Genomic DNA, 17,350 nt, shown 5'->3' on the forward strand with positions numbered 1-17,350 from the left:
ACTCTTAACACAATAGGAATAGGACCTTCAAGAAACTGACACCTGATTTTAATATTGAAGCCGCAAATACTCCCACGATATTCAAACTACCATGAAAATATATATATATATTATAGTACCATGACTATTGGGGGCGGGGGGGGGGGCACGAATGGTTAGCACATACGTGCTGTATCATAAGGTCTGTCATTGAGTCAACTGGCATGGTTTCAATTACCCGGTTGTATGTGATAAGGAGTAGAGTCATCTGTCAAACCTTGTGGGTTTTCTCAGAGTCCTACAGTTTCCTCCCACTGCTAAAGACTCTACGTGCAAGCGAATTATTGAAATATTGAAATGACCAAGTTTCTGTCACGTGGACATTAAACCCCATTTCTCTCTCTCTCTTTCACCACGTCTATAGTCTAGTGAATGGTAAATATTTGGTTCCATAGGAAGATTTACGAGTTGTCGCAAAACGTTCTTGGGAATGGTGTCGGGGGAGTTTACAGTGAGCGCTCTTTATAGACTACCTTCTGGTTTATTATCCTGGATGGTATATGGTCTTATGCTTTGGTGCTGCCAGTGCATGGGCGACAATACATTTTAGCAGCAAAACCAGTTTAAAATGGCAAAATATTTCTGGGACACAATGCTTCACAATAATGGACCCCCAAATGGTTACTATCATATGGTTTGCTGCTCTCAGAACATGGGATGGTTTATGCTCGGATGGTTTGCTGCTTTAAGAATTTTAACCTGGGATGTCAATACAAAATCTTGCCATGACCGTCCCACCACCTCATTGGATGCTGTGTAAAAGAATGTTAATCTGAGTCGAGCAGCCACAGTGACTCAGTGAGTAAGACATTGGCTTGCTAACCTGGAGATTTCGTGTTTGATCTTGGTATTAGCCGAGAACATTCATTGGAAATTTCCTATGTGGTTCCCTTGTCAGTAGTGAAGGACAGGGGATTGGTGGGGGGGCGCTCGACAAGGGACAACGAATAGTCGTTCTGAAGGGAGGGAAAACCAAGGTCCGGTGTACACATCGGCGTGCACGTTTACCCATTACAGATAGAATTTGATATAAGAGTAGGACAAAATTTCCCTCATAGCACATTGTATGGTATATATGCCTGTCGTCATTAGCCTAGTCGGAGCAAAACAGTAGGACTAGGGACAGCAGGGTTACCATACGTCCAGGTTTTGGCACCCCGCTCAATGTATCGAAACCATTTAGCTCACCGTGGCCCAACTTTTCTTTTCATAGACTGGAATGACAAATGTCTTGGTTTCTTCAATGAATAATCTGGTAGACCCAAAAAATAGGACGTTAAACCCAGGCCCGTAACTAGGGTGGGGGGGCAAAGCCCCACCTTCAAAAAGTTGCCCCCCCCCCCCCCCGTGAAAAAAATTGTTAACCATAAAAATAATTGATATACATTGTCCGTCAATGTTACAGCATCTCCTGAGAACATTTCCCGCCCCCCCTTGTTGCTCAGAGCTAGTTACGTCCCTGGTTTAACCCCATTTCAGTCGAGGTTTTAAACCCCTGGGCCTTTTGTTTTGTTTATCGTCTGAAAGACCAAGAACCAAGCACTTGTTTCACCAGAGTTATTTCCCTTTCATAGATACTCAAAATATTTTGTTTATCACAACTAGCCTAATCAATGGGATCTTAATCGATAATAATTATCACATCTTATTATAACAACAGAAATAGCCGCGTATTATCAACAGACAGCTTACAGTACAAACTGATATAATCATATCGATCACAGCAGTGGATGTAGTGCATAAATGTTAGCCGGTCAAAGTCTAACGGAAGTTGTAAAAACAAACTTCACTCAGCAGTGCACGCTTACTACCAATTGGTCACAAGTTAAGTACAACTGACGCCAAGAAAGTTCACGACACGTACGTTGTAAAGGCACACTTTGAACTTTAGACCCAAATGACATCGAGATCAACTGCACCAATAAATGAAATCACAGTTTGTCGTAGATTTAATCAGTCCATACGGGCCATTATGGCAAATAATGCATTACTCAAATTGGGTGCATTTATCGCTTTGGGAATTTTTCTATCTCTTTACGTTGGAGTGACATGTCTTCCCACAATAGCAGTGGTGTTTACAATTTACCTGGTTACGGGAGGCTGGAGATTCACCTTGGTTGTAATTAAGACTCTCCCGAGAGATTTCAGGTAGCCATTTTATTATATTAATAAGGATTCAATGTTTATGACAGTCTCTTATACTTATAAAACTATTATAATATCCTGCCATATATTAAATTTAATTTGTTGGATCAAAAGTTATATTCGATCACCGAGATCCCTTCAGTGCCAGTCTGTTAAAAGCAATAGTCAGGGACTTGAACAGTTGAATTGATAATCAAACATAACTCAAAAAATGATCACTGGTGACAAATATACCTACATGTGCCTTCTATATTTATACTAATAAGCAGTTTTGGTTTTAAACTTTTATTCCCTTCAATTTCCCATGGTTTATGGGTGTATAAAGTTCTGTTAGTCGCATCTTAATTCCCTTAAACGGTGAAAAATTAGTATGATAAATTATACAGCCCATACCTCAAAATCCTTGTCTAATTGACAACTTATTCATTTTAAACTTTGTATGTAGATACATCATAAACTAACTTGTGAAATTTCAGATGTAAATACTGTTTTGTCATAATTACATGTCATAAATATATAATTTGATTTGGTTTTCTTTGAACTTTTCTTATAGTCTCTTTTTCATCATGATTCGTTAAAAATTACTTAAAAATATGATATAATTTAAGACCAAAACAAATAGGGAAAACCTCCTTTGATGCTATTTTGATAATATTTGGTAGTATTTTTCATAATATAGAAATGAATTTCTTTTCTATTACAGGGGTTTGTTATTTTTAATTAAGGTGACTGTATTAATACGGTATTACATTAGACAGAAATATACACTAGCCAAGATATTTGGTAAACATGTCCAGAAATACCCCAAAAAGCCTTGTTTCATTTACGAAGATGTGGTATGGACTTTTCAAGATGTCGAGAACGTATCAAATCGGGTAGCCAATTATTTCTACGAAGCTGGATATAGAAAGGGAGATATGGTGGCCTTGTTTATGGAGAGTCGTCCTGAGTTTGTCTGTCTATGGTTAGGTTTATCAAAGATTGGAGTATCTGCAGCATTAATCAACTTTAATCAGCGAGATACAGCTTTAGCTCATTCCATTACAATATCAAATTGTAAGGCTGTTGTCTTTGGTGGAGAACTGTCTCAAGGTTTGTTGATAGCATTAACATTTACATGTATATACAGCATCATTTGTCCTTTTAAAGGCTCTGTGTGTCCTTTGCATTTTTGCGGGGTTGAATGGCCGAATGGTTAGTGTGTGCGCATTGTATAATAAGGTCTGTCATTAAGTCAAATGACGTGGTTTCGATTCCCCAGTTGTTCGTGATGAGGAAAAGGGTCGTCTGTCGAACCTTGTAGGTTTTCTCCGGTTTCCTGCTACTACTTAAGAACCCTATGCGCATGTGAATTATTGAAATACAATTGAACCATATGTTAGTCCCAAAATGTCCTAGTTTGTGTCAAGTGAACATTAAACCCTATTTCCCTCTATCTCTTTCTCTCTTTGCATTTTTGCAAATATATCAAATTTTCCACACCTTAATCCAAATTGATTATTTAACATGTGATTTAGAAAACAAAGTCAAAATGTCAAGGTAGATAATCTCCCGGCTTGGATTCAATCCAGTGATGGGATTTCAAAATTTTACTTGTCAGACATTTTTACTGAAAAGAAAGGGACATAACTCTTATCACTATGTAATCTGATTAAAAACTGACCCATCAAAAGATGTCTGAGAATCTCACCATTTTTGAACGGATATGCCTTCTTGAGATTCAACTTTATCATTATTACAGTTTTCAAGAGATTAACAATATGCCATATGGCCTTCAGAGACTAAGTTAATAATTGTGTGCAGAGCTTCCTTCAGCCACTTCCAAGTGTATGTTCACTTACATGTACACACACCTTGATCTGAATAAAAAATTATTCATTTATTCATTCTAATTCAGTTTCATTATATCCTTTCTACATTCAACAAATGCAGAGTTTTGTACATGTTTATCATATGTGCAAATGTGTTTGAATACTATTTTTCACTGAAACAAACTATACATCAAATTGAAGGTAATGAGTTGAAAATAACATTAACTCATTTTTCAAACTTTCCTCATTGTGACCCATCATGCCATGACAGGTCACATATGTGCAAATGTGTTTAAATTAATGTTTTTTACATAAATTATGTATGATATACAGTTACATCTTTTAAGATTTTATGCCATATTGATATTGTTAGAATATATAAACAACGATTGTTTCTTTTAATTAAAGCTATAAAAGATGTGACTCAAGAATTACCTAAGAAGATTGAGTTATACCATACTGGTGCCATGACAACTAATGATATTACACCTATAAATTTAGATGTTGCATTAGAACGAACATCTACATATCCGCCACCGAAAGTTGATCAAAATTTTAAAGGTATGAACTTAGTGACCCTTGCCTTCCCCTTAAAATATAAAACAATTCTAAACAATGTGGTACCTGTATACTTAAATATTTAAAGCTAGATGAGACCATGGCCTGGGCTGCCACTGTACATTTGGATCTCATTTTGCTTAAACATACATTATGCAAGAGCTAAATCTGCCTATTGCAAGTCTTTATTTAGGCTTCAGATCTTATCATGGGCGTGTTCTCAGGGGGTGCTGTAAAATTGATGGACAATGTATATCTATTGTTTTTAAGGTCGACAATTTTTTCACAGGGGGGCAATCTTTTTGCAGGGGTTGCTGTGCCCCCCCACCCCTAGTTACGTTCCTGGATGTTATAGAAATTATTAATTAGACCTTTATTTACATGACAAGCTCAAAATCAACTCTGTAGACCCTTGGATGGCTTGGATACAGCTTGGATTTTAACAGTTGTCCATTTAAAATTAAATCAATAAATGGCGGGCCAAGCTAACGTGGAGTTATCGTCTGTCAATCAAACGATCACCATTTCTCATAGACGGTGCAGACAAAATTGATGCCTATTTCTAGTCCAAACTTCCAACAGTGACAATTCCGTTTAGAACAAAGTAATTTGACTGACATTTTCAACATTTTCTTTAGTATCATCTATTTTTGAATTATTATAGCAAGAATGGCCAACTCTTTATAAAACTCTTAACTAATGTATCTTTAAATATCTCTGTATAGAGCAGTGGTCAGTATGGATCCAAACAGTACCATAATGTTTTAAACTATAGCAGATCCTAGATATATTTGACTGACTAAATCTGGTTAATTTGCAAAGCTTTATGCTAGATTAATAGTATTGTGCAACTACATGTATTTGAAGTTCAATAGTACTTTTTCGAAGAAATACAAACTTTCAGTTACCGTGTAGGTTTGACCATAAGTCCCCACATTCCATGCTGTGAACATGGTGGGTTAACCATGTCTATATACTGGATAGAGTTATAATAATTGATCATTGAGATTATCAGGTAACTTATACAATTAAAAAATGAAATTCTTTGAAAGAATTACTTAACCCCATTAAGAATATCTAGACATGCTATATGGTCACAATTTGGTGTTTGATTTACGTACTTAAACCCAATTCTATTAATTATGTCCTGTGGAATCTGGGACTGCCTCTACTAAATCCTGATTTTGAAGAAATACATTTGTAAATGTGAAAAATACATGGACATGTTTTCCCATCAGGAAATCAACAAAAGTTTTTTTGTTTTTTTTCAGATTGTTTATTCTTCATTTTTACATCTGGAACTACAGGGTTACCTAAAGCCGCCATTGTTACTCATACCAGGTAGGGTTTGTGTAACATCTCTTTTTACTAAATGTCTATCTAATTCCTATATAATTAGGAGCCACAGTTGCTCAGTGAGTAAGATGTTGGCTTGCTAACCTGGAGGTCCCATGTTTAATCGGGGATCACGTGTTCGATCCATGCATTGGCTGAGAAAGTCCATCCAGATTTTCCGGCTTGGTTCTCCCTTGTCAGTGATGCAGCTCGAAGGGGCTGACAAGGAAAGCTGTCTAGTTGTTCAGGTGGGACAAAAAAACGAGGTCCCGTGTACACATTGGCGTGCACATTAAAGATCCCTTGGCAGTTGGTCGATATAAGAGTAGGCCATAGTGCCGCTGTCCGGGCAAAATTTCCCTCATAGCACACTGTTTGGCGTATGCCAGTCTTCATTAGCCCAGTTCGGAGCAAAACAGTTAAACCCCATTTCATTTCATTTCCCATGTTCAATCCTGATGTTGGCAGAGAAAGCCCAACTGGATTTTCTAAGACCTCGAAGACTGTTCATTATTTGGGAGTTTACAAGGTTTAGTCCTGTAATAGGAACCAGATTTTCCATTATTAACAATTCTCTTACCAGTCTATCTTCGGTTATGTGGCCGAATGCTTTAGATTATAACCTATGGCATTTGGTCAAATGACGTGGTTTCGCTTCCCGACTTGTATTTAGGGCTTTTCTTGATCCTCCGGTTTCCTCCTGCTGCTAATGACCCCTATGTGCTAGTGAATTAATCAAATAAAAATGTTCGTCCCTTAATGACTTAGTTTAATTTGAGTTTGATTGGCATGTCATGATGGCAACATTCCTAGTTTATTTCTGGACTTGTACATATATAAGGTTTGTAGTATCTTGGAGACTAAAGGGAGATAATTCCATAAATCCCTCTAGCTAAATGTAAAATCTGCCTAATCTAGATCTTTATTTTGGCTTCAAATGTTATATAAATCGTTAATTAGACATTTATTTACATGCTAAGCCCATAATCAACTCTCTAGATTTTCGGATGGCCGAGAATTAAATGGATTAAAACCCCCGCAAGATTTAAGAATTTTACGGTGAAATGGATAACCAAGACTTAGCCTTGATTGTCAAGTACAGTTGCTACTATGATAAACAATCTACACTACATCTTCAATCAGTCATAACTTCACTTAGATCATTTGAAATTTGAATGAAATTTTCAATATATTCATTTTTCATCATCTATTTTTGAAATATTATAGCAAGAATGGTCAGCTGTTTATCTAAATCTTACATAATGCAACTTTGATTACTATGTAATCTCCTTTGAAAAGTTAGATAAGTTCTTCTAAGAAAGAAAAAAAACAGCGTATCATGATTTGTGCACAACAATTATTTTATGAAAATATTTTGTTTAAAGATACATTATGGGAGATTCGCTAACTAGAATAGTTAAAAACTAGATAATGTAAAGGCAATTTGCTGAAAATTTCATTCAAATTGATCCACTATGAACCGAGAACAAAGCGATTGAATTTCCCCCTAGCCTTGATCATCATTACTAAAGTCAGTACGATAAATAGCATAGTCTTGATTATCCATTTAATCGTTAAATCGTGAAGCAAAGTTATGCAGTAAATCGGCTCACAATCCACTAAAGATCGCAGGCTAGCGATGCCATATAGAGTTGATTATGGTCTGGATAGGTTAATTAATGTCTAATTAATAATTTAGATAACATTTAAGGCCTAAAGAAAGACCTGCAATAGGCAGATTTCGCTCTTGTCTAATGTATGATTAATTTTATTTATTTATATTTGATATAGGTATTTCTACATGGCTCTAGCTATCCAGTTCTTCCATCATATAACAAGTAAAGATATATTATATGATACCTTACCTTTATATCATACAGCGGGAGGTATCTTAGGTATTGGACAGGCTATTCTAGGTGGTACTACTGTGGTCATCAGAAGAAAGTTTTCTGCTAGTCAGTTCTGGACTGATTGTATAAAATATAATTGTACAGTAAGTAAAATTCTCTTTGTTACTTAGAAATGAAACAGAATTTAACATCCTCCTAGTCTCCTACTATTCTGCACCAACTGGGCTAATGGAGACGGGCATACACCATACAGTGTGCTATGAGGGAAATTCAATCCGGACATCATTGATTTTATTAATGAGTGAGCAGGACGGAGGTCTAGCAAGGAGCAGTGTTTAGTCCTTCGTATGACATGAAAAAAAACCCCAAGGTTCTGTGTACACATTGGCATGTACGTAAAAGAACCTTTGGCAGTTATAATTCAATTGCTGTCTGGACAAAATTTCCCTCATATTTTTCAATATTCCCTCAATTAAAGACAGCTGTAATGTTTTTAGAAACTCGATCCTCGATTATCAATTACCGTCAAGAGCACGACATTGGTCAACATTGTGCTTATTTGATCTGGATTCCTGATTTGAATTCTATTAAATCTGGCCTTGTGTCATCTGCACACTATATGTTTTCTTCTAAAAACAACGCCGTCTTCATTAGCCCGGTAAGAGCAAAACAGTAGGACGTTAAATCCCATTTCATTTCATTTCTAAAAACAACGAAGTTAGCATTGAGTAAATGATGGTTACATAATATGTATATTAGCACAGATCAGCCTAGATTTAAAATTATTGTTATTTTGTGTTTAGATAGCTCAGTATATTGGTGAAATCTGTCGTTACTTATTGGCTCAGCCACCCAGGCCAACAGATAATCAACATAAAGTAAGAGTTATGTATGGTAATGGTTTAAGACCACAGATATGGTCCGAGTTTCAACAGAGATTTGGTGTGGCAAGTATGGGAGAATTCTATGGTGCTACAGAAGGCAATTGTAGTATAGGTTAGTTATCGTAATAAGTGTGATTTTGATCTTAAATAAGGGGGTTTGGATGGCCGAATGGTTAGCCCAGTTTAGAACCTAACATTTAGCTAGAGGGATTTATGGAAATGGAATTATCTCCCTTTAGTCTCCAACATACTACAGTGTGCTATGGCCTACTCTTATATCATATTTTTTCCATTCATAATTTGTTATACAAAGCTTGTGAGTGCCAAAGGACAGAGATCTTAAAAGAATTTAAAGAAAGATGGTGAAATTAGCATAAGGTGGAATATTTCTATCCTAAATCACAGCATTATTCCCCCATATGTTGCGAACACATTTTGGGGAGTTGAAAAGCTCATGGTCGTGAAACAGGAATATCCTATTTAATATTTCAAAACTTAGTTGGTTGTTTCAAAAATTGATCAGTGGAATTGGTTGGCATATATCAGTTGGTCCGAACAAAAATAAGTACACTATTTAAAGTGAAATAAATCCAACAATATTATATCTATTTCACATGTACAATATGGATCTTTAACAACTTCTCTCAAACTTGAAGATCAACTGCTCAATAGTGTTGACAAAGTAAAAGTTTTAAAAAAGAATGTCAAATCATGTTTTGCCGAACTGGGCTACTCGATATACCTGGCAGAAGGACTTTTCTCATTTTTTTCATGTCATATAATAAAAACATACATCTTCTGATATTTATATTTTGCATAAAATATATTAAAAAATACTTCAATTAATGTGAGAAACATTTATTTTATTATTTCAGTGAATTTTGATAATACAGTTGGAGCTGTAGGATTTTTAACAAGAATTGTACCCGTTCTTTATCCTGTTACATTAATACGAGTAGATGAAGATACGGGCGAACCACTCCGAGATAGAAATGGAATGTGTATATTTGCTAAACCAGGTTTGTATTGTTTAATACTTCTGGGCAGCCTAAAATTATAACATATTAGCCACAAAATGATCTAGTTTGTCCCAAAATAACCTAAAATTAGAAATCTATGAGTGGTGAGTAGCCTTCCCAGTTCGTTCGGTTCGAACTCATCAGGCTAAAGTGAGATTGTGTGGTTCACGCCTTTTGCTGACGGAGACATAAATGATATGTCACGGTGGATAATATTTGAACCATTTTCAATCGAAATAGATTTGCAACAAATGGCTATACAATTTCATAAGATTTAGTCCCTAGTTTTTGACAGTTGAACAAATGTTTAGGAGGTTGCTAAAATTCTGAACAGAATTTGAATTCAAAAATTTAAAATTGAAACCATGATTAACTGATCTAGAAATGATGAAATGAGATATTATGATTTGTAGGAGAACCTGGAGAATTAGTAGGAAAGATTGTTAAAGGTAATCCCCTTAGAGAATTCGATGGTTATGCTAACAAAGCAGCATCCAAGAAGAAAATAGTTTCAGACGTTTATAGAAAAGGAGATACCGGTTTTCTAACAGGTATGCCAAGATCTTTTATAGTAAAGAGTTTTAACTGTTGTGAAACACTGTACTATATACCGAAAAACTCTGAAAAGTACAGAAAAAACTCTGAAAAATAACCAACAAATTGCTTTGATACTAGTTACCGAATAAATCTGAAAAATCCTAAATACCGAAAATCAATAAATACCGAAAAAATAACATTAATTACACATAATTTCTTTTTTGGTATTTTTCAGTACTTTTCGGGCTATTTTTACTAAACTGAGCAAGAACAGGGATGTGAACCAGTGCCTAAAATGCATAGATTTTATACATTGGTCATATTCAACCAGATGGTCAACATATTGAATTAACTGTACTAATTGTCTGGATTGCAAAGATCATAGAATATGTCATTGCCGACTTACTCCCACTTTGAATTCACTGTAGGGAAAAAATCTATGGTATTTCATGTAATACTCACTCAGGCTAGTTCATGCAATACACACTAGATTGTGAACAAATCTTGGGGTCGTTCCTGCAAATACACCAGATAGTGAAAATTATAGGGATACACAGCAATAGGGATACACAGCAATAGTAATCCCAGAAATACACATTATATGTATATAGTGAAACAATCTCAGGGTAGTTCCTGCTCTAAAAATATCTTGTTTTAGTGTCAAATTAAAAATATTGTATTGAAGATACTTTATTTGTTATTAAAGGTGATATACTGGTGATGGATGAATTAGGATATATGTATTTCCGTGATAGAACTGGCGATACTTTTAGATGGAGAGGAGAAAATGTTTCTACTTCGGAAGTAGAAGGCATTATACATAAAATTCTTAAATTACAAGATGCTACATGTTATGGTGTAGAAATCCCAGGTATATGAACCTTTTAATCTCAGTTAGATCAGATTTTATGATAATCTAATTAAAGTCTTTTAGTAATCTAAATAAAGTTTTTAGTAATAAGTTGTTAATAATTTTTATTAATGATGCATTATGTAAGATTTAGATAAAGATCGAAAATGTTTGAAAATTCAGTCAAATTACTTGATTCTGCTAGTGTTAAATTAAGACTTTTTAAATATTTTTATTATTATTAATATTGAAAACCAATAATTTATTATTATTTTTTTTTTCAAACCAATATTTTATTATTAATATTTTTTCACACCAATATTTTATTATTAATATATTTTTCAAACCAATATTTTATTATTAATATTGCAAACCAATATTTTATTATTAATATTGCAAACCAATATTTTATTAATAATATTGCAAACCAATATTTTATTATTAATATATTTTTCAAACAAATATTTTATTAACATTTTTTCAAACAAATATTTTATTATTAATATTTCAAACCTATATTTTCTTATGATCTTCAGGTAATGAAGGTAAAGCAGGAATGGCAGCCATTGTTGATGAAAATAATACAGTTGATCTTAAAGGTTTATATAATGCCTTTCAAAAATCTCTACCACCTTATGCTAGACCTATTTTCATTAGAATAACTAAAACTGTAGAAACAACAGGTAATTTAATATATATTATCATTTATCATCTGTGCTGTAAACTAGATGCTTAAGCGTGGTTTCGAATCCCCGGTTGTACGTGACAAGTAGTAGGGTCGCTTGTCCAACCTCGTGGGTTTTCTGCGGGTCCTCCGGTTTCCTCCCACTGCTAAAGACACCTACGCGCAAGCGAATTATTCAAATAAAATTAAACCATGTGTTAGTCCCGAAATGACATAGTTTGTGTCGAGTGGACGTTAAACCCCATTTCTCTCTCTCTATATATATATATATGCTTAAAAATACATTATTCAGGAGGTAAATCTGCCTATTGCAGGTCTTTCTTTAGGCCTGAAATGTTATCTAAACTATTAATTAGGCATTTATTAACATGAAAAGACCATAATCAACTCTCGATGCCATCTTATCTGTCCGATTTTCAATGGATTTGAATCCGATCAGCTGTTCAACGAAAAAATGGGATAATCAAGACTTTGCTACTTTTCATGCCAGCGCAAACAATGACAATTGAGACTACGAAGATTTAAAAATAGGTTTTTCTCGGCTTAGAGTGGATCAATTTGACTGAAATTTTCAGCGTATTCCCTTTACATCATCTAGTTTTTAACTATCATAGTGAGAACTGCCAGCTCTTTATCTAATCTCCCATACTGTATCTCTATTAATTGCTACCAAAGTTGTGTGTATGATATCCAGGGCTGGCGGCAGTATGCAATTTCTCGATTTTTGTAAAATCTAAAAATATAATGTAGATTTTAGAAGCAATTATTAATTTTCAATTACCCAGTATTGCATCACAAGTTTCAAAAGAAAGAATTGTATTTATTGTATTAATTCTTTTTATGGACTCTTGCCATTGTTCTCCAAGGCGTGCAGGGGGGGTTGGATGACCGAATGGTTTGCATGTGCATGCTGTGTCATAAAGTCTGTCATTGCGTCAACTGCCGTTTTTTTTAATCCCCGGTTGTACGTGACAAGGAGTAGGGTCGCCTGTATAACCTAGTGGGTTTTTTCCTGGTCCTCCGGTTTCCTCCCACTGCTAAAGACCCCTACGCACAAGCGAATTATAGAAATAAAATTGAACCATGTGTTAGTCCCGAAATGACCTAGTTCCACATTGGAATCACATAATAGGTCCCTTGACACTGAAACGTCTCCTTTCTCTCATTGAAGAAAAATGTCAATGAGTCACGGACTCCATTCTACTGACGGATTAAATGCTTAATTGAAAAATTTGGTCCAAATCCACGAACCAAGGGTTATCACTTCTTGCATAGAGCTCTCACAGACACACTTTTAAATGCTTAATACATTTTTTCTTGCAGGTACCTTTAAGTTAAAGAAAACGGATTTAAAAAAAGATGGCTTTAATCCAAAACTGATTAAAGATCCTGTGTTTTATATGAACAGTAAACTAGGTCAATATGAACAAATAACACCACAGATCTATGATGATATCTGTAATAATAGAATCAGGTTGTGAGATGCTACTGGTTGTACAAGTCTATATCTTCAATAAACTCTTGAGTTACCAGGCTGTCAATATTGTGACTTTCTGCTGTATGTTTGCAAGTGTGGGTCTGTTAAAAGTGGATCTCAATGATCAGCCAATGTATTCATCATCATTATATGCATTCCTGTTTAGACACCACAGAAAGGGCATTATTTTTTTATTATTATTATTACAGTATATTTGTATCAGGTACCCTGTTTGTCAAAAGTATTATGAACCACTTTACAAGAAATGAGATGAAATTGTGATTTAACTTCCTACTTTCCTGCTCTGACTGGGCTAATGAACAGGGGCATACGCCATACAGTGTGCCATGAGGGAAATTTTGCCCAGGCAGTGGCTCTATGGCTACTCTTATATTGAATTCCAACTGCCAAGGGATCTTTTATGTGCATGCGACCTTGGTTTTTACAACCCATCCAAACAACTAGACAGTTGTCATTTTTCTTGTTTTATTCCATTTTCTGTGTTCTCTGGGAAAATGATACACTTTTTATTTGTTATGGTCTAGTAGCTGTTTACATAAACAAAAATATTGTGCCTTTTATATATTTTTAAAAGTGTTATTTAAACAAGTTAATAGTACATTGTTTCGGTCACAGATTTTGATATATAAAGGTTGAGGGGGGGGGGTCTATCGAATACTCAGTAAGTCAGTATAGAACACCTAAAATAATTGAAAGCTTGGGTTTAATGTGTAAAACAAAACCCCGCAAATCCTGCATTATTTTTTTAAAAAAAATCAACCACTTTTGTATTTCACATATATTTTAATAACTAATGTATATGCACAAATGAATGACATAACACCGTTTAATATTCAGTTATCTTTCTAACACTTTATTTATATGCCTAGATATATTGTAATAAAATAATTATTTGCCCAGATATATCGTAATAAAATAATTATTCGCCCAGATATATCATAATGAAATAATTATTCATCAAGATATATCACAATAAAATAATTATTTGCCCAGATATATTGTAATAAAAATAATTATTCACCCAGATATATCATAATAAAATAATTATTCACCCAGATATATCATCAGATAATTATACTCCCAGATATATCGTAATCAGATAATTCTTCACCCAGATATATCATAAAAAAAATAATTATTCGCCCAGATATATCGTAATAAAATAATTATTCACCAAGATATATCATAATGAAATAATTATACCCCCAGATATATCATAATGAAAACATTATTCACCTGCTATATCATAATGAAATAATTACACTACCAGGTATATTGTTACGAAATGTGTTATTCTGAGTCAGTTACTAAATGTGGCTTAAACAATAAATTCATAGAATCCACTTGTACATGGGTAATTTTAGGATGTTATATTCAACTGCTAGACTGTATTTTATCAGTTTTTAGATAAAAAATAACTATTTTATGATTTTTATTTTTAAAAAAATATAAATATATATATATATAATGTCTAATCTTTTGCACAAAATATTTATAAACCTGATGTAAAATGTCTTGCCTAATATATTATATGCAATTTGCAATTTTTTTAAAGACATCTATATTTTATTAGCAGTTTTGATTTTTAAATTAAAAAAAAATATCTAGTCAAAATTAGATAGCCATAGCCATTTATCTTCCTTTTTATGTCTTTTTTTTCTTCCTCTTCTTCTTCAATAGTTTTCAAGATTTTCATTTTTGGTCTTTTTATAATTTTCAGTTGTTATTTATGATGTTTGCACCAGATAGAGTGAAATTGTTTACAGCCTCACGTGTGTTTATGTTTTAGCCAATCTGATTAAAATACAGATCTATATTTCGTTTCGTTTTTTTATATTTTTGATCCAGTGTAGTAAAGACAAGTAAAATGAAATTTTGAACTATAAAAAAACGAAACGAAATAGGATCTGCGTTTTAATCAGATTGGGTTTTAGCGAAATTGCAACAGCATATACTAAAAATCCTCTTAGTTTAGTTTTTATATAAGTAGTAACAAAAGTATATATTAGTAGCAAAAATATTTATTGGGAGATGCACCCTATCTTACATGTATGCTGAAAGAAATTCATAGGAGTACTCGTTTGATGTTCTGTCTAAAGCCCGTTTTATATACGTGTTTCCTCCGGCATAAAAGTCGGTCTAATGCTAATGTAATGGGACCGTTTCCATGGAGTTCAACTCGCCCTTTAATGAGACCTCTGGAATAGTTTCCATATAAAAGACGAAAACGCGCGCTGAAATGCTACATTGAAAACGGCCCTAAAAGGTTCGAAATTGGCAGAGTTACAATCGTGTGTCACGGAATTGACAGTTCTGCCAGTCCCGAACCAGATGGGGGCTGTTCAGTAGAATAGTGATATAAAATAAAATTCAATTGATCAAGTTAGTAACATATTCAGAAGCACTTGACTTGACTAGAATTCATTCGGAAACGTTCAATCCATGGGTTCCACGTCGGCAGTATATGCCGGTCAAGACCTAGGGCTATGGAAAATGACCGTAACTAGATCTGACCCAACGGTCATTTTGCACGCCTGAAAGAGAGCCTTTTTTTCAAAACCCAATTTTCAAACATGGCTACGGATCGACCTCCGGTATGTAACTATACAATTGTACGGCCAGTACAGAATAATGAACACGTATAGAAGCCACATAATATCAATTGATTCATCGTCCTCACATGTATCATATAAATATTTAGCGTTGAAAGAGTGATTTGTTTTAACAAACAGGGCTGTTTTATGAGGTTTTTAAATGTACTAATAACAATTGTTCTTGCAGACGGAAAACTACAAATTAGATTTGTAAACACAAAACCATAGTATGGAACACAATTGAGTCCCGCGGAAGAACGATCTAAGTCACTTTTTCAATGAACCCCAGTTGATGGCGCCATCTGTTAGCAAATTGTATAAGCTTTCTGTGGAACAATCTATTTCAGGTAAAAACAATCGCAGTCGCATCGAACCAAGGCCCTTCTGAAATGGCCTCCCGAACAAATACAAGTCCATCGTGGCATCGTACCCTTTATTTAACCTTAATTTGCCTGAAAAGTTGAAGTCAGTTGTTGTACTGGTAGTTATCATTCGTATTAACATCATTTTGAAGTTGTAATTAAACCCACTTGTTGTTCTGTTCGCGTCAAACATTCTCGTCCAAAAGTCTGTTTTGCCTTTTATGCGAAAAGACAAAAATGTGACTTAGATAGTTCTTCCCCTGGGCTTTTCAATTACTATTTTAATTAAAGCGACGTTTCGTTGAGGGTCCAAGCTTGAAAATGTCGAGAGAACCCTCAACGAAACGTCGCTTTAATTAAAATAATAATTGTTTCCATATTATGGTTTTGTGTTTATTACGTGTGCCAATTGCTAAATGCCACTCAATGAAGATAGATACAATTTTTTATATATTTAATATATAGTTCTCCAGGATTAAAATTGTCTATTTTTAATAATATATTAATAATATAACAGTAAGGGCAAGTAAGCAATTTGTTATTAAATATAATATGCAAGTGAAACAAGTATGTGGTTTGTTATATATGTGTGTTATTAACGTGTGTTTGATAGTAAAATGTTCTGTTTTCTTTATTCTATAATGTGATATTTATATACTATCTATTTCTCAATAAATAAATATGACTTGTATTTTCTTTATATAGTCGTTGAAGTGTTTTTTTTTTAATTTAAATTCTACCATTAACATTTTTATAATGTCTTCAGAAGTTATTGTCCTTGATAACTATTGGCGATGCCCTAGGAGCTTATGTTATTTATAAGATCGTTTTTATACGCCCACATGGAAATGTGGACGTATATTGCCGTCCGCCCGTCGTCCACAATTTCAGCAATTTAAAATAATTACTTCTCGAGTTATGGCCCCTGTTTCACTTTGTTCAACTTTGTTAGTGCTCGATTGATGAAAGTTATCATCGGATATTTATGAAATTTATATTCATCTTTTAAATTTGTGACACGGAGGTCTATTGAATTCCAGCAATTTCCGTCAATTATTTCTAGAGTTATGGCCTTTGTTTTACTTTGTGAACCTTCGAATGACAAAAATTATCATCCAATCTGTTTTAAATTATATTTAAGGCCCTTGTTTCAGTTTGTAGAACCTTGTTAACCCTTAAACAA

At 34.1% G+C, this 17,350-nt stretch overlaps 1 protein-coding gene across 1 annotated transcript; it reads left to right on the plus strand.

Moving 5' to 3' along the window:
• Positions 1-1,628: 1,628 nt before the first annotated feature.
• Positions 1,629-16,867, plus strand: LOC126822261 (long-chain fatty acid transport protein 4). The gene is made up of 11 exons (XM_050551035.2): positions 1,629-2,187; positions 2,888-3,276; positions 4,404-4,556; positions 5,825-5,894; positions 7,680-7,881; positions 8,542-8,734; positions 9,498-9,641; positions 10,055-10,192; positions 10,885-11,049; positions 11,565-11,711; positions 13,037-16,867. Exons 1-11 carry the CDS (start codon positions 1,937-1,939, stop codon positions 13,192-13,194), a joined length of 2,010 nt encoding a protein of 669 aa, XP_050406992.1. The 5' UTR covers positions 1,629-1,936; the 3' UTR covers positions 13,195-16,867.
• The last annotated feature ends 483 nt before the right edge of the window (positions 16,868-17,350 follow it).

Source organism: Patella vulgata, chromosome 1 (genome assembly GCF_932274485.2).
Source record: "Patella vulgata chromosome 1, xgPatVulg1.2, whole genome shotgun sequence".
In the NCBI taxonomy this organism is placed as follows: domain Eukaryota; kingdom Metazoa; phylum Mollusca; class Gastropoda; family Patellidae; genus Patella; species Patella vulgata.